This window comes from Sapajus apella, unplaced genomic scaffold (assembly GCF_009761245.1).
Source record: "Sapajus apella isolate SASKATOON/1434 unplaced genomic scaffold, GSC_monkey_1.0 scaffold138, whole genome shotgun sequence".
Classification (NCBI taxonomy): Eukaryota; Metazoa; Chordata; class Mammalia; order Primates; family Cebidae; genus Sapajus; species Sapajus apella.
Window position 1 is genome coordinate 3,194,884 of NW_022437078.1, and position 26,837 is coordinate 3,221,720.

General features: G+C 60.3%; 2 protein-coding genes across 3 annotated transcripts in view; one reads left to right on the plus strand and one right to left on the minus strand.

Annotated features, from left to right (window-relative positions):
• Positions 1-3,085, plus strand: part of TTYH3 (tweety family member 3) — a 30,989-nt gene extending 27,904 nt beyond the window's left edge. The window contains exon 14 of one of the 2 annotated variants that reach the window (XM_032263798.1): positions 1-3,085. In XM_032263798.1, the coding sequence (XP_032119689.1) occupies positions 1-72 (72 nt within the window). In that variant the 3' untranslated portion in view covers positions 73-3,085. The other variant, XM_032263796.1, reaches the window with a different exon arrangement.
• An 8,589-nt stretch (positions 3,086-11,674) lies between these two features.
• On the minus strand, positions 11,675-20,205 carry LFNG (LFNG O-fucosylpeptide 3-beta-N-acetylglucosaminyltransferase). Its single transcript, XM_032263756.1, has 8 exons — positions 19,680-20,205; positions 15,299-15,347; positions 14,729-14,828; positions 14,480-14,633; positions 14,288-14,373; positions 13,659-13,824; positions 13,118-13,203; positions 11,675-12,930 (listed from the first exon to the last, which is right to left on the minus strand). The coding sequence occupies exons 1-8, from the start codon at positions 20,115-20,117 to the stop codon at positions 12,864-12,866; spliced, it is 1,146 nt and encodes a 381-aa protein (XP_032119647.1). The 5' UTR covers positions 20,118-20,205; the 3' UTR covers positions 11,675-12,863.
• Positions 20,206-26,837: the final 6,632 nt, after the last annotated feature.

Sequence of the window (26,837 nt, forward strand, 5' to 3'; positions counted from 1 at the left end):
TACACCTCCAGCATGAGAGCCAAATACCTCGCCACGAGCCAGCCTCGCCCCGACTCCAGCGGCAGCCACTAGACGGCGCCCAGCAACCACCCACCCCACGTGCCAACTGCCCCTCCCATGCCAGCACTGCCACTTCCACCCGGGCCACCTGCCGGACCCTCCCTCGCACGCTGCGCCAGGCCCGCCCCGGACGTGTCTGCAGGCCGCTTGCCCTCCTCTCCCCTCCCCGCAGGGGCACAGTGGAGACGCAGGGGCTCCAGGCCGGTACCCCCAACTCGGGTCACACCTGAACGCTGCTGCCAGCCGACGCTCCAGCCCTGCACGCCACCCACTGTCCCAGCACGCTCCCTCTGCAGATGGCCGCCACACCCTGAGCCCTGGCCGCACCTGACCTGTGCTGTCTCCACCCGGCCCTTCCCTCCGCAGCTCTCCTTTGCCCAGCGCTTCTGTGGACCCCTTCTTAGTTCACAGGCACCACTGGGCCGCTCTGTGCCGGCACCTGCTGGCCACAGAGGGACAGAGGCACGTGCCATCTACTCATCTCTGCCCTTTGGTTCCTCCTGAGGTCCCTCTGCGTGTCCATCTCTCTGCAGTGCCCTCCTTGCCCGTGCAGCCCACCCACCCACAGGCTTAACCCTCCTGCCAGCTGCCAGAGGCCCCTTCCAGCAGGGCCCCTCTCCATCACCCCAGCCTCACTCTCTCCCTCAGCACCTGCCTTGTCGGAGGCCCTAGCCCTCCATGGACAGCAGGGGCCACGTGGAGCCGAGGCCACTCACCTGCCATTCAGTGCTGGCTGCCTTCTTGGTGCCAAACCCCTTCCCCCGACCCAGAGACTGGGCAGCTGTGTCTGGTTTGTTCTTTGCACTAACCACGTTTGTCATCTCTAGAGCAGGCCGGGACTGCTGGCCGAGGGGACCGCTAGCACCCCCTTCCCTCCCTTCTTGGTTCCATTTCCATCCGTGACAGGTACAGCGTCCGAGGAACTGGGTCTGAGGGGCTGGACTCAAGCTGGCTATGAACGTCCCTCAGCCTCTGCTGCCCCCCTTGGGACTAACCACTAACCTCACCCCCAGCCTCCATGGGTGTCCCTGGCTGGCCCAGAGCCGGCAGCGTGAGCCCAAGTCCAGACTGGAGCCGAGGCTGGAGCAGCTGGCTGGGAGTCAGGGCTGCAGTAGCATTTCTTCAAGGGGTGCTCCAGGGGGTGCCATAGACTGACAGGCAGCCCAAGAGCCTGGACACCCCTCCCCAGGCAGGTGCTGCCCCAGGAGGACGGTCCTTGGGAATCAACCTCCCATGGCCTTTGGACTGAGGTCCCTATGGCCTCGGTCTCCCTCCCTGTAAAGTGGGAGTGAGGCTTCCCTACGGTGCTTTTGGCTTCAGTGTACGATGTTTGCTGCGCTTCCTGCCGTGGAAGGCAGAGCCACCCCAAATCAGGATCAGACATTCTGCCACTCCTGGCCCCAGCCCTGGCCCAGCTAGCCCAGCCCTCGAGGCTCAATGCCTGTGCCAAGGCCAGGGCCAGCCAGAGGGCAGCTGGATGGCCACATGCAGGGGTCAAGGCCGGGCCCAGCAGTTTACAGATGCATGGCTCTTCCTCCTGGAGCAGCCGGCAGCTACCTGGACCAGAAATGTCCTCATCCCCTCCCTGGGGCCAGGCTCTGCCCTGCCCTTCCTCTGTGAACCCCTCCTTTCTTTGTGCTGGTGTCTGGGACCAAAAAGGGGGATATGGGAGGGCAGACCGGGGAGGGGAGTCCATGGGCCTGGGGCCCCAATCCTGGGCGTCTGAGCTCCCTGGGCATGACCAAACCTCAGTGGAGGGGCCTCTGCTCCAGGCCCTGCCCAGCTGACATTTTTAGCCCCCTTGGAGGCCCCGCCACAGCCAATCTGCCCAGTCTTTCCTCTGGGCTTGACCTGCCAGGGGAGCTCTCCAGCCTGGGGTTGAGAGGGATGCCCTGGCACCCTGACCTGGGTGCTGGCCAAGTGCCCCATGACCGCTCAGAAGCACAAATGCTGTCCGTGGCTGCGAGGCTGCCTGCCAGGTGAATGGACGTAGCGTGAGTGGCGGCGAGGCTGGGGCTTCGAGCCTCATGCTGTCTCGGGACTCCTGACCATGGTGTGCGTGTGTGCCCGTCTGTGACGAGGTTGAAGAAAGGAAATGGGGAAAATCAAAAGGGGTTCAAACCCCACCTCAGTAGGTGGAGGGGAGCGCCTGCCATCGGTTGTTTTTGTTCTGAGTTTTCAGTGCTGTGTTCCTAACTACCCCATCCTGTGACCTCACCACACCTACTGGGGGCATCTGGCCGGCACCTGCTGCCGTGGCCGGCCCCCACTCTCACCCTGTACAGAGGATCTTGCAGGCCCCAGGACCACAGCCTCATTGGGAGGACAGGGTGGCCCTGGGGACAAGGGGGAGTAGCCCAGGGGCTTACCACACTGAGGGGGCTCCTTAGCAGGCATTCACTACCCTGGGGGGCCCCCCGATTGTTGTGGCAAGATTGGTAGTGAACAGGCCTGATTAGGAGCAGCCCCTGGCCCATTGCCCACCCACCCATCTCACTATGCAATTCGAGTTCCAAGCACCATTTGCTCCTCCCCTGAGGCCAGCTCTGCCCAGCAGTGGGAAGGGTGGTGAGGCAGCCCCTGGACCCCAGACCTCCAGACGGGGCAGGCTGGGGACCAGGCCCTCTCCTGTGGGATCTTTGTTTTGTGTTTAACCATAATGGTTGTGTACTGAACCACTTCATATTTGTTATATATAATATATATATAATCTCCTTAAGACTCAGCCTCCCGGTTTACCCCCGGCCCGGGCATCTGACCTCCCCCACCCCAGTGTGATTTAACATCCAGGAACTGAGGCCTGAACCATTTTGCATTTCCCCTTCCTCCAGCCTCCGTAGGGCCATGGCTGTATGTACTGTCGCCGTGTTTTTCCGTTTTTTAGAACTGGGTTTGGGGGCTGATTTTTATTTCTTTGGGGGCTTTATTTTTCTTGGCAAATACTAAATATCTCGTCAATGTAATTTCTGTGGTTTCTATTCAGCTTGGGTTTCATGTTTTAAAATAAACAAATTTTAAAAAACAAGCTTCTCTTTCTGAGCAGCTTCGGCTCCCGCCCGGCCGCTGGTAGGGAGTCCGTGGCTCCAGGCAGAGGCAGTGGGGGCGCAGAGGGGACACTGAGGGCGGGGCCTCTTGGGATTGTGGGTGGGGCGCTCGGGGTGGGTGGGGCTTCTCGGGGTGGGCGAGGCCTCTTGGAGTGAGTGGGCAGGGATCTCGGAACAGGTTCTTTAGGATTGGGTGGGCGGGGCCTCGGGATTGTGGGCACGACGCCATGGACGGGCTCTCCAGGGATGGAGTGGGCGGAGCCTCCCGTGGTCGTGGGCGGGGCGCCAGGGAAGGCGCTCCAGGGATAGGGTGGGCAGGGCTTCTAGAGTGAGGGCGAGGGCCTTGGAAAATAGGTGGGCGAGGAGCCGGGAACGGGATCTCAGGGGATGGAGTTAAAGAAGCCTCTCTGAGCGAGTGGCGGGGCCACGCTTGCTGGGTGGGCGGTATCACGCGGGCTCAAGGCCCTTGCTGACCCGGCGGCTGTGTGCGAAGCAGCGATGGATCCGAGCTGGGAGTGCTGATCCGACCGACATGGTAAAAGCCTCACTTTGCTGTCTGCACTTGCACTGCCAGGGGCCGGCGTGGACCGCGATCGCTGTGCAGAGGCCCCGCCGGACACCCTCCAGGGATGGTGGAGGGGTCGAGCGGCCAGGTGGAAGCAATGATGGGTTCCAGGTCGAGCTCTTCCTGAGACCCCAGTGCAATCACTCTCTGTCCTTCCAAAAGCAGCACCGAGGCGGGTTCCCGTGCTCCCTGGGCTGGGGGGTCCTCTCCTGGAGGCCTGCACCGGGCCTACGTGTTTCAAGGACCCCTCCCCCAGACGCACACCCCAGGCTCCTGCTGAGAAGCAGGCTTGGGAAGGTACATCACCCTGCGATAACACACCCATCTCACAGGCTGATGTTAGGACCCCCTAAGTTGGGGGAGGCCCCTTTTGACCAGCAGAGCATTTGTCTCCCATGCCTGGGTGCACAGGCTTGGAAATACAGGTGGTGAGGGCACCTGTGGGCACTGTGTATGTGGGGCAGGGGTGTCCACTAGGCAGGGCCCCTTCCTCCTGCCACCAGACACACTAGCAGCTTCGCCCAGTGTGCTTGGATTTGACCGTGGCTGCTCCAGGGTGGGACCCAGGACAAGCCAGCTCTGAAGGAAGGCCGCTGAGCTCCCCAGAGTGGGGATGCCAGAACTCTGAGGCTTCTGGGAGTCATGTAATAAGGGACATCTGGGGCTAGGAGCCTATAAGGCGAGAGCCCCAGCCTTGGAGCAAGAGCCAATGGCCACAAGAGAAAGACCCCAGGCATGTCCTGCCCCTCTCAGATCTCAGCCCCCGTCTCTCTATCAGGAAAGGCAGAAAACAGTATCCTGGTTCCTCCCAGGGCAGGGGTGGAAGGGTTGGGGGGATGGCATACCCCTCATCCACTCACTGGACCAGTGTTTCTAAGTCCAGCCACTGTTCTGGGCACTGGAGTGCACCCAGGGAACCAAAGGACACAGGGCTTTGCCCTCACAGAGAAAGGGCTCTGCTCAGGTGGGAGAAAAACAGCAAAATTAACCAGCAGATGATAAACACGTGAGAACATGCTGCAGGAAAACGATCGTGGTGGAGGGATCGGAAGGGTGGGGACAGGGGTGTTAGCCAGGTGCAATTTCTAACGGTCAGGAAAAGCCTCCCTGGAAAACTGGCAACCGAGAGAGACTGCTGGAGGTCAGGAAGTGCATGAGGTCCCCACTGCTGCTATGGCAAACCACAGCAAGCTCCATTGGCTTAAGACAACACATACTCATGATCCTATCATTCTGTGGGTCAGAAGTCTCCCTGGGCTAAAGCCAAGGGCTGGTTCCTTCTGCAGGCTCTTGGGGGAGAGAGTCCAGGGTCCATTTCCTTGCCCTTTCCAGCTTCTAGAGGCACCTGCATTCCTTGACTGGTGACCCCTTCCTCCACCTTCAAAGCCAGCAGCAGAGAGCACCATGAGGTCTCTGGGTCTGACCCCAACTCCCCTGCCTGTGATTACACTGGGCCCACGTGGGTAATTTCCAATCATCTTTCCATCTCAAGATCCAAAATTAACTCATGTTTCCAACGTCCCTTTGCTTTGCCATGTTAAGTCTGGGACAGCTCTGGAAGCCATTATCCTGCCTACCATGGGAAGCTAGTTTTAGTTTTGAGGCTGAGGAAAGCAGGTTCCAGAAGAGAGAACAGCCAGTGCAAATGCCCAGAGGCAGATGCATGCCTGGTGTGTTCAAGCCAGGAGGTGAGGCTGGCCGAAGTGGAGGGAACTAGGACGAGAGTGGGTGGCTGGAGGTGGGAAGACTTTGACGTTGAACCAGAGGAAGATAGCCATGGAGGGTCAATGAGCAGATTGACATGACCTAACATTCTTTTTTTTTTTTTCTTTTGTTGAGATGGAGTCTCACTGCCACGCCCAGGCTGGAGTGCAATGGCGTGATCTCACTACAACCATCACCTCCCGGGTTCAAGCAATTCTCCTGCCTTAGCCTCCTGAGAAGCTGGGATTATAGGCACCTGCCACCATGCCTGCTAATTTTTGTGTTTTTAGTAGGTATGGGGTTTCACCATATTGGCCAGGCTGGTCTCGAACTCCTAACCTCAAGTGATCCTCCCGCCTCTGCCTCCCAAAGTGCTGGGGTTACAGGCATGAGCCACCATTCCCCAAGAGGGGCTAGACCCAGGTCACAATGGAGGCTGGCTGCACAGGAGTGTGGTCCCTTGGGGACATGTGGAGGGTCTCAGGAAATAGGAAGGCAGGCAGGAGGGGGTGGGAGCTGAGGAGAGAGGAGGAAGGGTGAACCCAGGAGAGGAATGGTGGGATCCCTGAGGCCCCCTGGGGTCCATGGTCTGGGACTCTAAATGAGACTAGACAGAGGGTGGTTTTTTTCCAGCTGTGTTCGGCTGCCCAGGTGCAGGCACAGTGCAGGCAGGGGGCTGGGTGCAGCCAGGTGAGCATCACAGGTCCTGCCAAGAGATGATGATGAAGGGGAAATCAAGCCCAGGCCCTGAGATTGCAGCCAGGTGAGGGTATGCTTGGATGGGAGGGCGGAAAGATCATTGAGGGATCATCAGGACAGGCAGGTGGAGGCAGAGCAGGAGGCAAGGATGGCCCAGAGCAAGGCCAGGCCTGGAGAGTAACCATGAGTGGGGGTCTGGGGGAGCGGGTGTTTGGAGGGAGGGGACGCCAAGGTCACCAAGAGCAGACCCTGGAGCAGTGCAGAAGAGAGGTGCTGCAGCGGGTGCGGGGCTCATGCCCATTAATTCTAACACTTTGGGAGGCCAAAGCAGATAGATCACCTAAGGTCAGGAGTTCGTGACCAGCCTGAACAACATGATGAAACCCTGTCTCTACTAAAAATACAAAAATTAGCTGGGCGTGGTGGCACATGCCTGTAATCCCAGCTACTTCAGAAGCTAAGGCAGGAGAATTGCTTGAACCTGGAAGGCCGAGATTGCAGTGAGCTAAGATGGTAGCCTGGGTGACAGAGCAAGAGTTGGTCTCAAAAACGAAAAAGACAGTGGCTGGGAGTGTGAGCTGAAATCTCCTTGGAAAGAGAGAGTCCGTGGATACCCACATGAGGTCAGGTGGGCAGCAGGTGACAGCTCCTGTCCCAGAATCCAGAGATTTCAGGATGAGGGCAAGAGACAGGGAGGACAAGAAGGGACCGGGTGGTGGTGAGAGCTGCTGTGGGGACCACAAGCGCCCAGCAGGCGGCGCCGGGTACTCAGAGGAGGAAAGATGGGGCGGGCCCCTCCCTGCAGTTCCCTCTGTGCTGGGCCTGGGGGAATCTGCATTCCCTGCCGTGCCTGGAGGCTGCTGGTGGGGCTCTGAGGGCAAGGGGAGCAGTTGCTAAGCTGAGGTTGCGATGCCACCCTCCACAGCCAGGGCAGACAGTGGCCACAGGAGGGTGCCTGGGGCTTTGCCACAGGAAGCTGGGTCAGGCATGCTCTGACAGGACCTGAGCTGCATAAACCAGACTTCGGTCATGGGGCTGTGGGTCGTGCCAGGAACTCTGAAGGGCAAGCACGGGGCTGTGGGGGGGGGTCTCCTCCTTCCCCACTGCTTGGAGCTGCACCCATGGGTCTGGATGGGGGGCCTGGGAAAGGGGGGACTTGGAAGGGGTGAGAAACCACCTGCAATCACCACCAGCCAGTGCCCAGGGACTGCTTGGGTTGTACGAGGTGGGGACGTGACATCCCAGAGGCCTGTGCAGGGGAGGCACGAGGTGCATGGTTGGGGGGGTTACAGCTCTGAGCCTCCAAACTCAGCATGGTGACATCATAAGGGCAACCTCCAGCCTTCCGAGGACAAGACGAGGAGCCCCTGTCCTGGGGTCCCTCCTTGAGATGCACGGAGTCCAAGTGCCTTTTTATTTTATCGATTTTTTCTTTTTTTCTTTTCTTTTTTTTTTTGAGACGAAGTTTTGCTCTTGTTGCCCAGTCTGGAGTACAGTGGCGTGATCTCAGCACACAACCTCCTAGATTTTCAAGCGATTCTCCTGCCTCAGCCTCCTGAGTAGCTGGGATTACACGCATGCGCCACCACGCCTGGCTAATTTTTGTATTTTTAGTAGACACAGGGTTTCACCATGTTGGTCAGGCTGGTCTCAAACTCCCAACCTCAGGTGATCTGCCCATCTTGGCCTCCCAAAGTGCTGGGATTACAGGTTTGAGCCACCGCACCCGGCCTTTTTTATTTGAGATGGAGTCTCACTCTTGCCCAGGCTGAAGGGCAATGGCACGATCTCAGCTCACTGCAACCTCCACCTCCTGAGTTCAAATGATTCTCCCGCCTCAGCCTCCCGAGTAGCTGGGATTACAGGCACATGTCACCATACTCAGCTAATTTTTGTATTATTAGTAGACATGGGTTTCTCCAAGTTAGCCAGGTGGTCTTGAACTTCTGACCTCAAGTGATCCACCCGCCTCAGCCTCCCAAAGTGCTGGGATTATAGGCAGGCATAAGCCACCACCCCCAGCCCTATTTTATTTTTGTTTATTATTAGATGAGGTCTCACTGTTTCCTAAGCTGGTCTCAAACTCCTGGCCTCAAGTGATCCTCCTGCCTTGGCCTCCCAAAGTGCTGGGAGTACAGGCATGAACTGCCAAGCACAGCCCTTCTGTTTTTTTAAAAATTTAAGAGACCAGGCATGAAGCCAGGAGTTTGAGACCAGCCTGGACAACATGACGAAACCCTGTCTCTACTAAAAACACAAAAATTAACCTGGTGTGGTAGCACACACCGCTAATCCCACCTACTTGAAAGGCTAAGTGAGAGTATCTTTTGAACCTGGGAGGCAGAGGTTGCACTGAGCTGAGATTGCGCCACTGCACTCCAGTGTGGGCAACAAAGCAAGACTGTTTCAAAAAAAAAAAAAAAAAATTTCAGAGACAGGATCATACTCTGTTATCCAGGCTGGAATGCAGTAGTGCAATCATGGCTCACTGCAGCCTGGAGCTCCTGGACTCAAGCGATCCTCCCCACTCAGGCTCCTGAGTAGCTGAGACTACAGGTGTGCGCCACCCACTTACCTAATTTTTTTTTTTTTTTAAGAGATGGGGTCTTACTGTGTTGCCCAGGCTAGTCTCAAACTCCTGGCCCCAAGCAATTCTTCCCACTTGGCCTCCTCAAATGCTGGGATTACAGGTGTGAGCCACCATGCCTGACCCCAAGCACCTTCTGGTGTGTCCAATTCTGGGCTTAGAGGTGGGGCTGGCCTCAGAAGCAGGGGATCATTTGAGAATATTTGAGAAGGCTGAGGCTGGGTGGGCACATGGGCCCAGCGGCGGCATCAAGACTTGCCCATTGGGTCTGACAGACACGAAGTTGGCCCTGGCCCTGGCCCCTGCTTTCCCTCTGACCCCAGGCCCAACAGGCAGGACTGGCTGAAGTCACATAGCCTGGCCCGTGGCCCCTCTAAGCCTGTGGAAAACTGCAGTTGCCAAAAATTGGGGAGGGGGTGGATCATGAGACCCAACGCCATTGCCTGTCCTACCTATCAGGCTTCCAGTCGTCCTCTGCCTTGCCTCTGCACCTCTGCCCGGGCTATGCTGAGACCTAGAAGGCCCCTCCTCTCCCTACTCCATCTTGACAAAGCCTTCCTGCTTCAGCTCAGAGGCACCTCTTCCAGGAAGTTGGCCCTGATAACCCCACTGGAAGGGAAGTTCTTTTGAACTGAGGCGCCCCACCCTAGCAGCCCCTCCCGGACCCCAAGCAGCCTTGGGGTTCCCCAAGCACTTGCCTGGCAGAACGGAAGCAGGGGTGGGGGCTGCGGTCTGCCACCCTCACTGAGCACCCAGCAGCCCCTGTGGCTGCAGTTTTACTTTTCTGTTTTGAAAGCCCCATAAATGATCAGTAGTTTGGGAAGGGGTGCCTGGCTGAGCTGGTTTCGGGGAACCAGCTCCATGTTCCTGGTTTTGGGGAAGATGGAGCCCCCGAAGTTGGCCAGGGCCCTTTCTGACCATCCCCTAATCTGGTGTGATGGTACCGTTGGTGGGTGGGACACAGCTGTCCCCAGAATGTACCTGGGGGAGGAATGAGTTCACCTCCCCTGCTGGGTGAGTCACTTTCTGGGGGGTGCGGCAGATGGAAGAAGTCAGACTGTCTCATTCTCATAAGACCCTGCTGGGCCTGCTTCCCCTTTTGAGGGCAGAGAAACATCCCTCCGTCAACTGGGAAGAGGAAGGGGCCCAGATGCACTGGCCTGTGTCCCTCCCAAGATGTTCCCTGACCCCCAGCACATAGGGACTGCATTTACCTTTGCTCCCATTTCTCAGATGGAGAAGGCCCCCAGGGCAGCTGGGCTTCCTCCCCACCCCAATTCTTGTTCCTCTGCTCTCCCCAATGCTCACTCACCCCCGACTCCCACCCCCTCCACAGACAGGGACATTTGAAGATTAATGGGGGCTCCCTAAGCCCCAATGGGGGCCCCACAGCTATGTCCATGGGGCGCTCTGACCCCTGGGTTCAGCCATACCTCTGCCCCTGGGGTCCCAACAGCTCTGTGGGGAGGCAATGCCAGCTGCCGGGGTGGGGGGGGCAGTGCTGGGGCCACGGCAGAAGGCCCCAAGCCTCTGACTCACCAGGGCAGGAAGGGGGCCAGCAGCCTCTGCCCGCAACCTGTTCCATCGTGACTCCCCACCGCCCCACCCTGGAGTCTCCACTTCCGCGTTCAGAAGAGGGACCTGCACTGTCCTGTGAGAAGCGGTGGGCACGTGGTGGGTGCTGAGGGAGGACCACAGCTGCCTAGACGGGGGTCAGGCTGTGTGATAGTGAGCAGCCCTCCATCCCTCCCACCAGCCCGGTCACTGCCCACACCCCCTAGGCAGCTGCTCTGCTGACTTGGGCCCATCCAAGGCCAAGGTGGGGTCACAGCCCTGCCAGCCATCCCCAAGACCAGGGCAGCCCCCAGCCAGGCCGTAACAGGCCTCTGCAGGCCCATTCAGCAGCTCAGCACTCTCTGGAGGGGGCAGCAATGGGGAAGGAGAAGACGCTCCCCACCCAGAGAGAAGCACTTTTCACAGTGTGTTGTCTGTTTGGAGCAAAGTAGGGGGCACAGAGGCAGCAGGAAGGGAAGGGCAACCTGGAGCCCCAAGGTCAGAGAGGGGGGATTGGGGTCAGGCCAGAGCAGGAACTTGCAGAGGGCATAGCCAGGGCAGCGCCAGCCCAAGGGTGCAAGCCTCAGGGAGGGGGTGGGGGCTCAGAGTGAACAAGAGGAAGTGAGCTGCCCAGGGCTGCCAGGAGGGTGAGCGGAGGGAATCCCCGCCAAGGCTGCAGCACCCCTCCCCTACTCAGTCACCCTCAAAGGCTGGATTTGAGGAAGGAAAAGCACTGCAGAGCTGCCGTGTTTAGAAAACAAGGGTCTGGATCTCCGCAGAGGCTGAGACCAGCTGCAGTGGGGGCTCCACACTGCTCCTGCTCTCCAAGATTCCTCCCACCACCTAGAGCGGGGGTCGGGACCTGGGGCCACCTCCCAGGAGAGGCAGGTGCAGCGTAACCAGCTGTGGGGCAGCTGGACCCATGGCTGGCCTGGCTTGGAGCCTGAGCACCTCCCCAGCCCAAGAGCATGACTGCCAGGCCTTAGGCATCAGCTGCTCCATGCCTCGGTTTCCCCAACTGCAACATGAGGCGATGATGTGGACTCTGCAAGCTTGTGATAGGAGTGAAGTTGGATAAGGAGGCCCCAGGCCCAGTCACAGGAGTCACTGTCCCTCCTGCAGGGGCTGGCCTCCCCAGTGTCCAGGCCAGAGCCTTGGGGTCCCTCTCTTGGCTGGGACCTAGAGCCCCCAGCATCCTAGACCTGTTCCTCTGGGAAGTGCAGGGCCCACCCTACAGTGACCACCCTGAGCCTGGGTGGGCTGCACCTGCAGGCAGCGGTGGGCAGCTATTTCGACACCAGGCTTTCTTCCGAAATAGTTGTCTTGAAGGGCTTCCTATCTGCCTGCTCCATGCAGTGCACCCAAGGCCGTGCTTCCCCTTCACCTGTATGTCCCCCACCCCGACCCCTGGCTGCCCTGGGACTCAGGCCCCACCTCCAGCTAAGACCAGGACCCCTAGGGTTGCTGCAAAGAGCACCTTTATTCACAGCAAAAGGACGTCACCATAGCAACAACACTTGAATTCCCTGAGAACTTTTCCCTTATTCGCTTTCCTAGCTATGTCTTTGCAAAGAGAAAAACAACACAAAACACACCCCCCGCACAGAATAGGTGAGCCATGGTGGGCCCAGTGGGGAGGTGGCAGCTACACAGGAGGAGGGCAGGGATGGGAGGTTCCAGATGCTGGAACACATAAATACACAGTGCCAGACAGTCCCCCTTCAGCTTTAAAAATAAAGATGACCCCGAGTTTGGCTTCTGTTTTTTTCTGATCCACAGAAAGGATTTAAAAAAGACCCTTCCCCATCCCACCCCCATCCCCCAAGCAGAAAACAAGAACACTCTACTTTTTACCCACTCCCTTTCAAAAAATGGCACAGTAAAAAAATACTGTCACAATATTTACAGACACGCCCACTGTGGGCGACTTGCTCTCTACTTTGGAGAGGAGTCTAAACGCTCAGCTCTGACTCACCCAGTCCTGGGGAGGCAAAGGGAAGACCTCTGAGGGGGCCTGGAAGACTCCCCACCCAAAAGGGTGGGAGGGGAGCCACTGTTCGCCCAGCTGGGGGCAGCTAGCCCCTGGGGGCTTTGTGGGGCCCCTGGAACCGGGCAGTGGCTGCTGCTACTCTAAGCCACAGGGCCCAGGCCCAGAGCAAGGAGACTGAGTCATGCACCCTGAGACCCAGCCTCCCCTGCAATGAGCATGGCTCAGTGAGTTGTACTTGGAGAGCCAGGATTTCAGGGCACAGGTGCTCCCAGCACAGGGCTTGTGCTCAGCAGGAAGAGAAAGGTACCTACGCATCCCTGCAAAGTAGCCCGGAGCCCTGTAGCTGCAGAAAGATCCAACAATCCTAACAGAACTGCCCTCAGAGTGGCCTCCGACACACAAATCCTTCCACCAAGCAGGCCCTGCAGCCCACTGGCCCTTGGAGCAGAAGGACATAAGTGGCGCTTGTGCCTGCCTCTCCGCACAGCAGAACTGCCCAGCCTGCTACCTGGGTGGGCAGGCAGTACACCTACACACACACATGCATGCACAGGCACAGCCCTGGGGGCGCCTCGAATGCCGAGGCCAGGGCAGTGCAACAGGGTCCCCGGGCCCTTTGGATACCAGGGGCGCCCAGGGATTGGGTCTCAGCCGTGGCCGCTAGAAGATGGCAGTGCGGGGACACCAGGGTGTGTCCGGGTACAGGTGGCAGTGGATGGAGCGGAACCTGTGGGGACAGAGCAGGGGCTGAGCACTCATTTGCAGTCCCATAGCATGGGGGGACCCACCCCGAGCAAGCAAGACTTGAGGGGTACCTCTGTGTAGTCAGGCAGCTTAGAGAGACCCTGCTCCAGCTTTGCGAGGCCCGCTGATGCCCCTAGGCCACCCTATGAAAGCCCATCTGGTTTCCTTACCTGGATGGGTCCGCCTCCACCGAGAAGGGGCCCTTCATGTGGACAGCATTCCGCTTATTTTCAAACATGCCGTAGCTCAGGGTCACCTGTGAGGAGGGGGCAGAATGATGCCAGGAGGGGCCCCCACATCCCCAGGCCCTGCCCAAGGCTAGCCACACAGCCCTGAGTGAGGTGACAGCCCTGGCTTGGCCTCCCTTGGACCTGGAAGGACACTTGCCCTGCACACCCTGGGAATAACATCCCAAACTGGGGACCAGCGGGGGCTGGCCACGTCACCAGCATGGACAAAATACACACCCACGTTCAGGAAAAGACCCGAAAGGCACACAATACGTACATCACAGTGAACAGACGGCAGGGAAACAACACACCACTGACAGCGTCCATGTGCCTGGTGGTGGCTGACACGGGGTGCTGCCTGGCCTCCCCTTTTAGAACAGTGCCCCACCCCACTGTGCCCCACCCCACTGTGCCCCTCTCCGCAGCCACACATCCCTCTCTGTGCTCTCCGGCTCCTGGTGGGGCCCGGAGGATACTGTACCTGCTCGTGGAGCTCGGAGGTGGGCACCTGCTGCAGGTTCTCCAGGTGGGAGTGGAAGAGGCCGCTTCGGATAAGGGGCACGCCCAGCAGGGCCTCCACAATGTAGCCAATGGTACAGTCATCAGGCAGCCGGATCCGCTCAGCCGTGCTCATGAAGTGACCACCACTGCAGGAGGGAAGGGTCCAGACCAGTGAGCAGAGGCAGGAGCCGCCTGCTGGGAGCTGGAGAGGCCCTACCAGGCAAAGGCGCTGCACTCAGAGCAGAGCTCTGAGGAGAGCTCTGGGCTGCTGCAGCTCCCTCCGCCTCCCCTGGCCACAGCCACAACATACTCCCTATATGGCTCCGTGGCTCTATGTGGCAGGAATCTGGGTGCAGGAAGGAGTCCCACAGGATGGTGCCTGGGGTGCTCACTGCCTCAGTGCCTGCTCTGCACAGGTCAGCCTTAGGAGTAGCTGCTATAAACACATCTGCCCTCTGAAGCCCAGAAGGAAGTGGAAGATAGGAGGTGGGCAGTGCCACGCAAGAGGCTGGGGACACCCTGTGACTGGGAACACAAACCAAACCAGGCCCCACAGTCAGGGGGCGGGAGCCTGGGACTAGGCTGGCCTAACTTGTGCGGGGCACTCACCTGGCCCAGGGGCTCATCTTCAGAGCCAGCCCGCGGCTGATGCAGAAGCCAGCGCCACCCGTGGCAAACCAGAAGTGGACAGGACGCTGGGGGAGGGGAGAAGGTGTCCTGAGACCTGGGTGCTACTGCCCCTCCCTAGTCCGGGTGTGTGCCCCTCGGGGCATGGGGGACTGGGAGAGGGCAGGCACTCACCACCTTGTTCTCACTGACACGCTCTGTGGCCTGGATGGGCCGGTCCAGGCTGGGCTTGCCGATGTAGACGTCCCTCGTGTGCGGGTAGCTGGCCAGCAGCCTCAGCAGGGCCCGAATGTTGACGTAGTTATCATCATCCACGTGGCAGAACCACCTGAGGGCAAGGCAGGGCCATCGGGGAAGGGCATGCCAGGGTGGGCGCTGCCAGGCTCGGGTGGGGAGGTGGGGGTCCCCTGGGGCCACACTCACTTCCTGCCGGACTCAATGAAGCGGTCGTACTCCACAGCCATCTTGCAGGACAGCGCCTGGCGGCTGTGGGCAGCCGAGCAGTTCGTGATGACCACGTTGCCTGTGGACAGGGGAGCGGCTGTGAGTGGGTCTGAGCCGGCTCCCAGAGAGGGTCCTGGCCTTGGGGACAAGGCAGGGCCCAGGGGCTTGAGAAAAGTCCCTTGGTTCAAGACAGGCCCGGCCATAGCCTCCCCTACACTAGCTCCGGGCTCAGGCCTGTGGACCCTCCCCCAACCCAGCCCCCTCCTGGGCGGCCCCGCCCCCATCCATTCAGGCAGCTTTTTCCCAGCACCCGCCACCTGTTGCCGCTGCCTGGGCTCAAAGGGACCCGGGGGGCTGAATGGGCTTCATTTGCATGAGAATTGGGGGGCCCCCGAGTGGTGGGGCAGGGCGTGGAGCAAACCCTGTGAGTAAACAGCCCTCCTCGTCCTGCCCTCTGTGACCTCTTGGCCCAGAGGAGGGGGGAAGCTGGAGGGGGAGGGCTCCGATCCTGAAGGCCTGGGCCCCCTCCCCCCCAAGTCCAGGGCTCACCAGTGTGCCTGGCCAAGGCCTCATCTTCCCCGTCTGTGAAGATGAACGTCTGGAAGGAGAAAATCGGCCTTAAGCAGGCAGCCTTGCTCCCCCACCCCCGGGCCATCTGCGGGGTGGGGTTGGATGGGGCACCCTGGAGTCGCTGCAGCTGCAGCTCAGTCACACCAACTTCCAGCCTTCTCCAGGCCTTGGTTTCCCCACTCGTGCAGCGCCAATAGGGCCAGGGCTCACGCCTTCACTTGCCCTGGGGGTGGGGGCGTGAGGGCCTTGCTCCGCAACCTCAACAGCTGTGCCCAAGGTCATCCAGGCGCAGTGAGGCACGAGCCAGGTGGTGAGCCTCCCCCGCCCACCAGGTAACCGGCTCCCAGCCGGCCCCATGCACCTGGCGGGGCACACACCCTTATTGACACAGCGCCCAGCCTGCCACTTGGAGGCTGCTGGAAAGGCCGACGGGGGGGTGGGGTGGGGGACAGGCGGGGTGGTGGGGAGGGACAGGCAGAGGAGGTCGGCTTTGGGAAGCCAAGTCTCAATCACTTGGGGTTGGGGACAAAGGCCTTCGCTGGGCGGCTGCCAAGCCCTGGCGGACAAAGGGCCCAGAGGGAGGATGAATCACCAGGCATTGTCCGCGAGCTTTGTCCTGGGCCGGCGGGCGAGGGGCGCCAGGCCGGCCTTAACTCGGCCGAGTTAAGCGGAGTGGCCGAGCCGCCCATTATCATACAGCTGGCCTGGTTAACCGGGCCGGGCTGGGCACGAGGTCCCACGGGCAGGGTGCAGCCACCAGCACTGCAGCTCCCCTTTGAGCCAGCACTCCCAGCCTGGGTGACCTGCTGGACAGGTTACCCACTCCGAGCCAAAGTAGCCCCCAAGTTCTGTAAAGTTGCCGACAGTCAACAGGGTTGTGGCAGGAAACATCAGGTGTCCCCAGCCCCCGGGCTGAGGGCCCCCAGTACCCATGCAGCCCAGCACCCCTCCCGCTGCTCAGGCGAGGAAACCCAGGCTTGCCCAAGGCCACAGCCCACCTGTGCCAGCATGCGAGCGCCCCCTGCCAGGAGTGCTCTGCGGAAGAGGAGGGGGCCGCTGGGGTGGGGCCAGGTGTTGCCTGCGCCCGCCAGGGCCTGCCGGCACACGGGGAAGAATGTTCCTTCCTCTGCCTGGCCCGCCCAGCACGTGCCGCCTGGCGCACCCTGGCATGGCTGAGTGCAAAACCCAGAGTGTATGGGCAATGCTCTGACCAAAGTGCAATCCCCGCATGCCCACCCCACCTCAGTTTCCTTCCCTGTACACACAGGCCCCACAGAGGCCCTGGAGCACGTTCATGGCCTCAGATCCTTGTCCAGCCTGACCCAGCCCTAGGCACACACTTCTCGGGTGAGTCCCAGAGCTAAGGGGGTGGCAGGCTGGGTCTCCGCCTCTCTAAGCATGCACTCCTCCTGCAGCACCCACAGACACCCCAGGGCAGCCACAGGCACAGACTCGCACCCAGCCCCTTGGCCTCCCCAGCATCTCAGCCCAGGAATGCCGTGGGAGGCGGAGGGCCAGCCCCTGCAGACGCTCTGCTGCGCCGCTGGGTTAAAAGGAAAATGCTTTCTTAATGAGATCAAGGCAGGCCTGTTCTCCCGAGATTTGGTGGTGCCCTAAAAACCCAGCCCAAGGCTACGAAGATTAAAGTCACCTTTGTTCAGTTCGGGGAGCAGGGAGGCCTCTAAGAAAACAGCATCTAAGAAGGTGGGGCTGTGGGGTGCGGGGGGTGTGAGGCCTCCTGTCTCCCCACACCTGAGCCACCAAGAGAGGAGGAAAAAGGCTATAGGCCTCACCCACCGCTCAGAGCCTCAGTTCCTCTTCTGTAAGATGGGCATAACAAGTGCAGAGATCGATTCTCTCCCTGATAGCCTGAGAGGTGCGTGCCATTACCAGCTGAGGCACAAGTGGGGAAACTGAGGCCCAGGGAGGTGCAGGCACTAGTCTGAGGTCATACCCTGGGGCTGAGGTGGGGCAGCCTGCTAGATCAGCCACCTCCAGGGACCCAGACCCTCCAGTGCCACCTAACTTCCCAGTTGAAGACGGGGCTGCAAGAGGAAGAGTCGGGTGGATGAGGGTGGACGGGGGCGGGGGCTGGGGGACACCCACAGGAAGCGGCATTGTTCCAGGAGCTGTGATTCAAAGAAACACAGGATGCCAAGTTCTCCCCAGCAATTGTGGCCGCTGTGGTGGCAGAGAAGCAGCCTGGCTGCTCCTGGGAGGGGCGGGGAACCTCTGGGCCAAAGGCCAGGCTCTTCATCCTGGACTCCAGGCCCATCTTGGCGTGGCCCCTGCTGACCAACTGACCCTCCCCCCAGCCACCACTCCAGTTGCTAGTGAAGTTTCCTGCACAACCCCCATGCTGTGGTCACCATGCCCAGATGGAGTGCCCTTTCTGGGCACTTTTTTACTCTTAGTCCTGCTCAAATGATGCCTCCTCTGGGAAGTTTCCCGCCTTCCCTCCCTCCCCCCACATGTAAGTCAGATGCCCACTGTTGCCTCACACAGCCTCCCAGGGGTTCCTCCCCCCGCTCCCCACCCCCGAAGCCACACAGCCCTGACATCTATGTCCTCCAACAGCCGGGTCTGAGTCATCCCATGCAGGGCTGGAAGAGGGGGCCCTTCTGTGCATTTCCAGGACCCCTGCCCATCACCCACCACAACGGGTGCTTTGCTTGCTGTGTGCTGGTGAACTGATGCTGGGGGTAGATCCAACCTGTCTCCAGGTAGGGTGACCCTCCAATAGGGACCTCAGGGCTCAAGGGAGTGCCTGCATGGCTCACTCCATGCCTGCAGGCTTTCCTAGTCTCTTATAACACGCTCCTGGAAGGGCCGTGTTCCCCCATTTCAGAGATGAGAGTGAGGGTCTGAGAAGCCCTAGGTCTTGCTCAGGACCACACGGCCCAGCTGGGACTGATACCTGAGACCCTGCGACCACAGCCCCTCTGCTGAAGAAAGGCCTCAGATTCCAAGAGGAGAGGTGCTCAGAGCTGATGGCAGCCCAGAGGGGGGCTGAAGGATGCCCAGGGTCACACAGCAGGAAGGCTGAGTGCTGGGGGTGGGGGGACAGGCTCAGGGATGGTGCCCCAAAAGGGCTGTCAGTAAGAGATGCTGGGGAGGCCCTCTGGCCCCCTCATCGCCAGGCAACCTGAGTGGCCAGGACGCCAGCGGCGGTTCCCACGGAGCGCGTAGCTGCACACAAGGGGCCCGACGCCTTTCTCGCTGGAGAAAGGGGCTTTGTTACCTTGCCCAAGGGGCCGGCGTGAGAGCCGCCCGGCGCTGGGAATCCTAACGGCCCGGCCGCCAAACAAAACCCACGGCCCCCGCCGCCCCCTCCCGCCGGCCTGCTGAGCCCCTGGGAATGGGACGCTGTGTTCCCAGGAGGCTGCCATGGGGTTCCCAGGGCCCCTTCCCAAGGCCAGGACCAGAGAGGACCCTGCCCACCCCAGTCCCCATCATGACCTCACCAGGCCCTGCTCCCACCCCACCATGGTGCCCCCAAACAGGGCAGCGCCAGGCCAGAAGGCCCGGGTCTCCAGGAGAGTTGGGCAGGGGGGGAAGGCGTGTGGGGTCTTCCCTGAGCCTCAACCCTCACAGCAAATGCCTCTGCACCTCCCAGCCCAAGGAGGTCCTCCCACTCGCCCATTGCAAGCCCCACACTGTCCGCATTCCGCCTCAGCCCAACCGTCCTGCTGTGGCCTCGAGGGAAATTTTCAAAGTGGGGTGTGTCTTAATTATGTGTATGTAAGAAACTGATGTGCCCTGCACAAGGTTGTAGGCCTCAGAGACTCCAGCACTGTGGGGGAGGGTCTCCACACAGACCCCCAAACCTGGGGCTCTTTGAGATGTACTCCCCAGGGCCCATCAACCAGCAATGACTTGTCCCCCACCCCCGTACCTTAACACTGTGATGAGGAAGAGGCCCTGGGGTCAGAACCCCCCACTTCTCTAAAGGAAGAGCCTTTCTCCCCAGGAAGGGGTCTGAGCTGAGGGTGGGTCCGAACAAATACTGCTTCAGGAAGTTTAAGGACATAAGGCTCTATGAATGAGCTCCAGTGTTTGGGGGTGAGAAGTATCACAGGGCACCAACCCCAAGCACTGGAGACTGGCGTAGGGTCCTGCAGCCATCGAGGACTCTGGAGCCAGACTGCGGGCGGGGCCTCGGGGACAGTCACGCAACTGTAACGGGAGAGTGGCCCCAGCAAGCAAACTGGGCTGCACGGATGTGCACTGGCGTCACCGCCCACAGACAGCCCCAGTGGGTGGATGGGGATGCAGCCTGGCCCCCACGGGACGCTGCCACCAGCTGGACCAGACGGTGAATCCCCACCCCGCCCGCCCGTCCAGGCCGCGGGGGACTCACCATCTCCTTGTGGCGCGAGATCCAGGTCTCCAGCAGCAGGTCGAGACGCGCGCGGTGGAACTTTTTGGTGGTCTTGACAGCGATGAAGACGTCTCGGGGCGCGAGCGGCTCGGCCAGGGGGCGCGGGTGGCCGTCGGCGGGGTGGGGGGCGGCCCCGGGCGGTGGGCCCGCGTCTCTGCGCGCGCGGGTGAGCAGGCTGAAGTACTCAGACAGACTGTGCACCTCGCGGGCCAGCGCCCCGGGCCCCGCCGCCCCCGCCGCCCTCATCACGGGCGCCGCCAGGGCTGCCCCAGCGGGGCCCGCCAGGCTGCGCAGCGCTCGTCTGCCGCGCTCTGCGGGCAGCGGGGGCGGTGGTGGGTCGGCGGTGAGCACCAGCAGGCAGGCGAGCAGAGCGCCCGCCAGCGCCAGCAGCAGGCGCCGCCCGCAGCGCTTGAGCATGGTGGGGTGGCCGCCGCGCGGCGCGCCCAGCCCCGTGCGCCTCCCGTGCACCGCGCTGAGGCCCCCAGCTCAGGCGGCGCAGTACAGCAGCTCAGCGCCCGCGCGCCAGCTTCTTAAACCTCCCCGCCCCTGCCCCGCCCCCGAGCGCTCATTGGCTCCCGGGCTCAGAGGCGGGGCCTTGCGCCAGCCGCCTCTCCAGGCCCGCAGGCCCACGTGGGGCAGTTGTTCTGAGCTGGGAACTGCCCGGCGGGCTCAGCGGCCTCGCCCCAGGCGCGCACGTGCACGCCCCGCCCCCCTCCCGGGTAGCCCCTGCGGGCCTCCGAGGTGCTTTGGGGATTCCGGACAGGCCAGCGCCGGTGGCCCTAACGGGGAAACCCAGCCTGGCCAGCGCCGGCCTTGGATGCACCGGGCGTCCGGCACCGGAGGGGCGCACCCTCCGCGCAGCGCGCAGCGTGCTGGGACCCCGGCTTCGGGCCCCGACCACCGCGGGGCATATCCCACTTCCTTGCTGTGCGCTTCCCCTCCTGAGCCCAGCCTCCTCCCCACTGGGACAGGGCAGGCCCTGCAAATGGGGTGGCATCTGGGTCTTCTGGAGCGCTCGGTTCAGGGGAGCCGTTATTTGTACAGAGCAAGAGCTTACTATCACCTGTGCAGCAGGTGGTTACAAGAGGTTCTAGCGAGAAAGCACCAGAATCAAATTCCACTCTTTCTTCCCGGGCTAATTTCCTCGAGTCCCGGGGCTCCATCGGGCAGGTCGGCTCCCCGAAATCCTCAGGCGCCCCGTGGCGAGGTGGAACGAAGGCCTTGCAGGATGAAAGGCCGCCTTCTGTTCCATTTGGTCTCCCTGCGCTCGAGCCAGATGCGGCCCAGCTGTGCGCCCTCTCCGACCCGCCTCCCCGGCACACGGCCCCTACCCCCGGCCCTTCCCACGGGCCCAGGCCCGCCCCTTGCACGAGCGGGGGCGGCAGGAATGCGAGCCGGCAGCCGAGGGCGTGGGGCGAGGGGCCCGGAAGTGGCCAAGGGTCCCCTGAGCAGGGTGTGAGCCCCCTGCCCGCCACTTCCTCCAGAAGCATGGACGGGGGCGGCTCTGAGTGGCTGTGCCTCCTTCCCGTCCCTTCCTAAGCAGGGTCTCTATGACCACCACGACCACCACCACCACCACCCTGGCTAAACTCCTCTCCTCGGGCGCTGACAGTTATATTCACTCCTGAGATGGCATTTTACATTATTTAAATGCCCCTTGGAGCCCCTCTCCTTTCCTCTGCCTGATTGTCAGCCGCAAGACAGCGGCGACCTCGTAACATCCCGACCTGGAACAGGCTTTGGAACATAGTAGGTGCTCTGCAAAAAGTCACTGGATAAATGTCTGGCCCCACTGTCAGAACCCCTCTGAAGGCATTGTAGCCCATTTGCTTTTAGGGCCCCCGGGGGAGGGGCACCCCTAGCCCCTGTGCCGGCTGGGCAGTGTGGGGGATGGGGGTTCCCAGGCCTCTTCCTGGCCCCAGGTAATTAGCAGGCACCACCTCTGAAGGCAGATGCCCGAGCAGATGGTGCTGGCTGTGCCCAAGTGACAAGTCTCCCATGGCGTCACCTCCTGCCATAAACCACCCCCACTCCCACCCCCACCCCCCCAGCCCTCCCCACCCCCCATCAGCCAGACCCTAGCCCTGGAGCCTACAGGCAGTTGGAGAGGCTTGAGGGGAAGCCGGAAAGAAAAGGACCCAGTGACTGGGTTGGCTGCCCCCAACAAAGTTAGCTGAGCCCCAGTCCAGCCCCAGCCTTGGGTCAGAGGAGTCTCCATGCCCCCGCTTGCTTCAGCCCCGCCACTCACTTCAGCCTCTCCCAAATCTTAATTGTTTCAGAGACATAGCCTCATCCACCCCCATCATCTCTTCCCTGGACGGCTTGAGCACTCTCCACCACCGTCCCACCCAGTCCTACCCTACCTGCTTTGTTTATTCTCCATGCAGCAGCCAGACAACTATGACCATAACCGCTGACACACCCACACAAAGAGCAAAACCCTCCATGGCTCTCCACTGCCTGAGTTCAAGTTCTGCCTGGTCTCCATGCACCTCATGACTTAGTCTCAGCTCTGTTCCTTGAGGCTGAATCCCTCCTCATTCTCCAGCAGCCAAGCATGGCCAAGCCTCTGTATCTTTGCATGGGCTCTGCTCTATACCTGGACTTCATGTCAGTAGCACTGATGGTGGGTGCCATGCCACCCTGCACCCCACCTGATAAGGTGCTATAAGTCAATGCCTCCATAGTTCCCAGGCCAGGGGGTGGGACTTCCTGCCCTGAGCCCTCCACCACCCCTGCTCCCCAGCTCTCCCTGACTGCAGTGTCTTTGACCCAGCAGGTTGTGGGAGCAATGTGCCCATTGTACAGAAAGCAAGGGGGATATTGTGCCAAGGGAGTGACTATACAGAAGTGGATGGCTCAGCCTGGCAGGGGCCCATGCATAGAGCTGGGTAGCGTGGGTTCCCATGTCTCTGTAGCCAGGCATGGGAGGAGTTGGAGGACCTGATTCGCTGCCTGTCTGGAAGCAGCGGGAGGAAGCCTTACAGCATTCTTGTGGGGGCTGCAGGCTTTGGCAAGAGTGAATCAATTTCTTTGCTGTCAGGAGAATGGAATTTCATGGTGACTCCTTGAGGTCTGAAAACTGTTGAGGGGGTGGCCCGTCTAGCCACCCCCATCTGCTTCCCCAGGCTCAGCTTCAGCCTGAGACACTCCCCACCCCCTCCAGACCCCAGGTCTCCCTCAATGGACCCACTGGGCCACACAGCCCTGGTAGGGAAGTGGGCCATGGGGCGGTGCTCATCCCTGGACAGGACAAAGGGAGCTGGGGGGGCAGGGCTGGATAGGGCTGACCATGTTGCCAGGGAAGCCCCTTGGGGCCGTAGGGTCCTGGGAAGAGGGGCTGGGGGTAGAGGCTGCCCAGACTGCCTTCCAAACCTAGAGGGGCCACTTCTCAGCTGTAAGACCTTGAACCTATGACGTTACTTCCCAAGGCTCAGTTTCCCCACTTGGAACACCAAGATGACATACCATCCAGAGCAGGCAGCCCAGCCCTTTGGCCCTGGGACATGGCTTCGTGGGCTTCTTGAACCCCAGACTTACCCTCTGCAGGGTCATCAGTCCCAGTCTGGGGATCCCTGGCAGCTGGGTGCTCAAATGGCCCGAGAGACCTGCCTGCTGAGGTCAGGTGGAGAGTGGGCCCAGAGGGCCAGGACTCACATGACCAGGGATCCTACCCGCCTCCCCTATAACCCATCAGGCTGAGACAGTGTTCTGTCCCCAGTGGAGTCCAGGCCTCCTTTGTCTGCCAAGGTTCAGCCTGGGGTTTTCCTGCTGGAGTCAGTGCAATCAGGCCCCCAAAGCCACGGGCTGGGTCTGTCCTGGACACCCAGGCCTAGAGGGGAAGGGCTCAGGGCTGGCTTTGAGGCAGCCATCTGCCTTCCCTCCCCCAGGCTGTTCCTTGGGGCTGCTGCAGCCTGCCCTCCTACAGGGCCCTGGGAAGATCTGTGGAGACATAATGGGTGACCCATTAACTCTGCAGGAAGCCATCCGAGGCACCTGTCCACTCATCAGCTGGTGGAGAGCAGCCCCACTCAGTGTGCTGGGAACCAGCAGCAGTGCCCAGAGATGGAAAACGCTGTACAGGACTCAGCAAGGTGGTGGCTCTGGCTGGGCAAGCCTGGCACCTCCCTGGGCCTCCCTGTGCTCGCCTGACACAGACAGAGAAATGCCGGCCCCCAGGCTGGGGCCAGGCATGGGAACTGGCAGTGTGTGAAGCCCCCAGATGCTAGGGGCCCCATAGATTTCCTAAAAGGTGTGGCCTTGTGAATGTCCCTGCCCAGGAGCTTCTGTGGCAGCCCCTGCTGGCAGGAAGAGGGTGATGGGAAGGTTGGCTGGGCTCACGACAGCAGGCTCCTGAAGCTGGGAAAGGAGTACTACAGGGTGGCACAGCTGATTCCCATTACTGCAGCTGGGGTGGGTACTGCCCTGAGACTAGCAGCCTCTAGCTGTGAGTAGCACCCCCACCATTCCCAGCCCCGCCTGCCTGCTCTGCCCAGACCCTCTCGCCTGCTGTGTGGTCTTGGGCTAATGCCCTTCTCTCTGTGGGTCTCAGGACATTACTTGACTCTGTAACAGGGATATGGCTGGCGCCTCACCCCGCTGCCCACCAGGCTGCCTTGGGGTTTGTGCCCTGCAGCCATGGGGCTGGCTACACCCTGGGGTCAGGCGTTAGAGTTCAGCCTACTTGGCCTCAGTGACTGAGGCACCTGACCTGGGGCACCCTGCAGGCCCACCAAGGGCTACCCCTCCTAGAACATCGTTGCCATCCCCCTCAGCCACCCCTCATCCTGATGCTGGTCACATGACGTTGTAGCTGCTCATTTACTTCTGTCTCCCTGGGGGAAGAGGCTGCACCTTGCTGCTTGTCTGGCACAAAGTAGGTGTTCAGTAAACACTGGTTGAACTGATGGTGGGGGAATGGACATACAGAGGGACATACAGATGGACAGATAGATAGATGAACAGATGGATGGATAGTTGGATGGATGAATGAATGGATAGACGGATGGATGGATGGATGGGAGGAAAGGTGGATGAATGAACAGTTAGATGGACAGACAGATGGATGGGCAGATGAACAGACGGATGGATGGATGGATGGATGATAGACAAATGAATAGATGGATGGATGCATGCATGCATGCATGAATGGACAGATGGATGCATGGATGGATGGAGGGATGGATGGGTAGACAGATGAATGGGCAGACAAACAAATGGATGAATGGATGGATGGATGGTTGGATGGATGGATGGATAGATGGAAGGAAATGTGGATGAACAGTTAGATGGACAGACAGATGAATGGGCAGACAAATGGATGGATGGATGGATGAACGGATGATAGACGGATGGATGGATGCATGGAGGATGCAAGCATGCATGCATGGATGGACAGACGGATGCATGGATGGATGGATAGATAGATGAATGGATGGATGCATAGATGAATGGATGAACAGACAGACGGATGGATAAATGAATGGATGAATAGCTAGATGAATGGATGGATTGATGGAGGGATGGATGGATGGATGGATGGATGGATGGTTGGACAGACGGGCAGGTGAATGGATAGATGGACCAACAGATGGACTAATGGATGGATGGACAGACACACACGCAGAGGCATTAGGTGGCTGGGAAGGTGCTGGATGCCAGCTACTTGACAGCAGGATCTGATGTGATACTTGGCTGTGCCTCAGGGCCTAGAGCATCATCTGTGTGTATCAAGTGCTTGATCAACACTGGTTGGTAGAGGTTGGATGGAAGAATGGATGGGTAGATGTGCAGATACACGGAGGGCTCAAAGGTGCCTCTCTGACATTGTCTCCCAAACGCCCAGCCGTGGGGAGCATAAGTCTCAGGGTAAGAAGCGCTGGCAGACTGCCTCTGGCCTTGAGTCAGCACAGGGCCTGGGGCCTGGAGTGTGGGGCTATGCTGAGGGGAACTCCCAGTGCCTAGAGTGCCTGCCCTGTCCTCGGGCATTTCCAAACCACCTCCAGAAGGCCTCAGAGGGTCTCACTCTAACTGTTGGTCTAACAGATGGGTCCAGGGGTCCAGAAAGGAGAGGTGGTGCATCCCCTTGAGCCCACAGCAGGAACAGTGAGGGGCCTCAGCCTGGGGGCCAGGGCTTGTCTGCACCAGGAGGACAGCAGGCCTGGGCCTGGCAGCTGCGCCTCTCTCTGGTCCCAGGCCAGCTGGGCCATCGGGCTGGATGGGGCTAATCTGATTTGCAGCCCCCAGTAGCAGAGCACAGCCATCAGGATTCACTTACTGACGTCCTGCAGAGTCCAGACACCCACCAGGGAGGCACCAGAGCCACCCTGCCCTAGTCGGCCTTTGTCTTGCCAAGAATGACTGGCTTGTATGGCAGCCACGGCGAACAGGGGGTGGGCTGCAGCCAGGCTGGTGCCTGTCAGGCCCCAGGCATGACCCCCCACCCTAGTCATGACCCCATGCCCATGTCAGTGGGATGGGTTCCAGAGCAATGGGAGGAGGGGCTCCAGACCGTGTGGAGGAAGCAGGGGTCAGTCTTGGCCCCAAGGGAGCCCTGCTTACTGTGTGACCATGGGCTTGTGTGCCTCCCTGATCCCAGGCTCCTCCTCTCTACCATGGACCGATGTTTCTTTTCCACCTTGAAAGGGTCAGGGGAGATGATACGGCATCGAAGGATATTCCAGGCTGCTCCGGAAGCAGAAGGTAGGGAGGTTATGTCCCCAGGAAGGGTGATCATACCTGCTGAGAGAGGCCACCTCCGTAGGACCTGAGAGGTGGCATTGGGCTCCACCCATCCATCCATCCATCTGTCTGTCCATCCTTCCATCCATTTTACCTGCTTATCCCACAGCCTCCCTGAGCATTTGCTCCATGCCCAGCTCTGCTTGGCACTGGGGGAACATAGGAAGTGTGGATTCAACATGGGTTAGAAAGATGGGTCCAGCCCCAAGGTGTCCAGGGCCTGGAAGAGGGAGAACCCACTGTGGGCTGGGGCTAGGAGGCAGGGGACTTCTGGAAAGGCTTCCAGGAAATGAGGGTGACATTTGCCCTGGGGCTTGAAGGTTTGCGCGGGTGGAAGTGCAGATTATGAGGTGGGGCAGGGGTGTGGGGAGTGGGTGAAGGTTGTGAGGTGGGCAG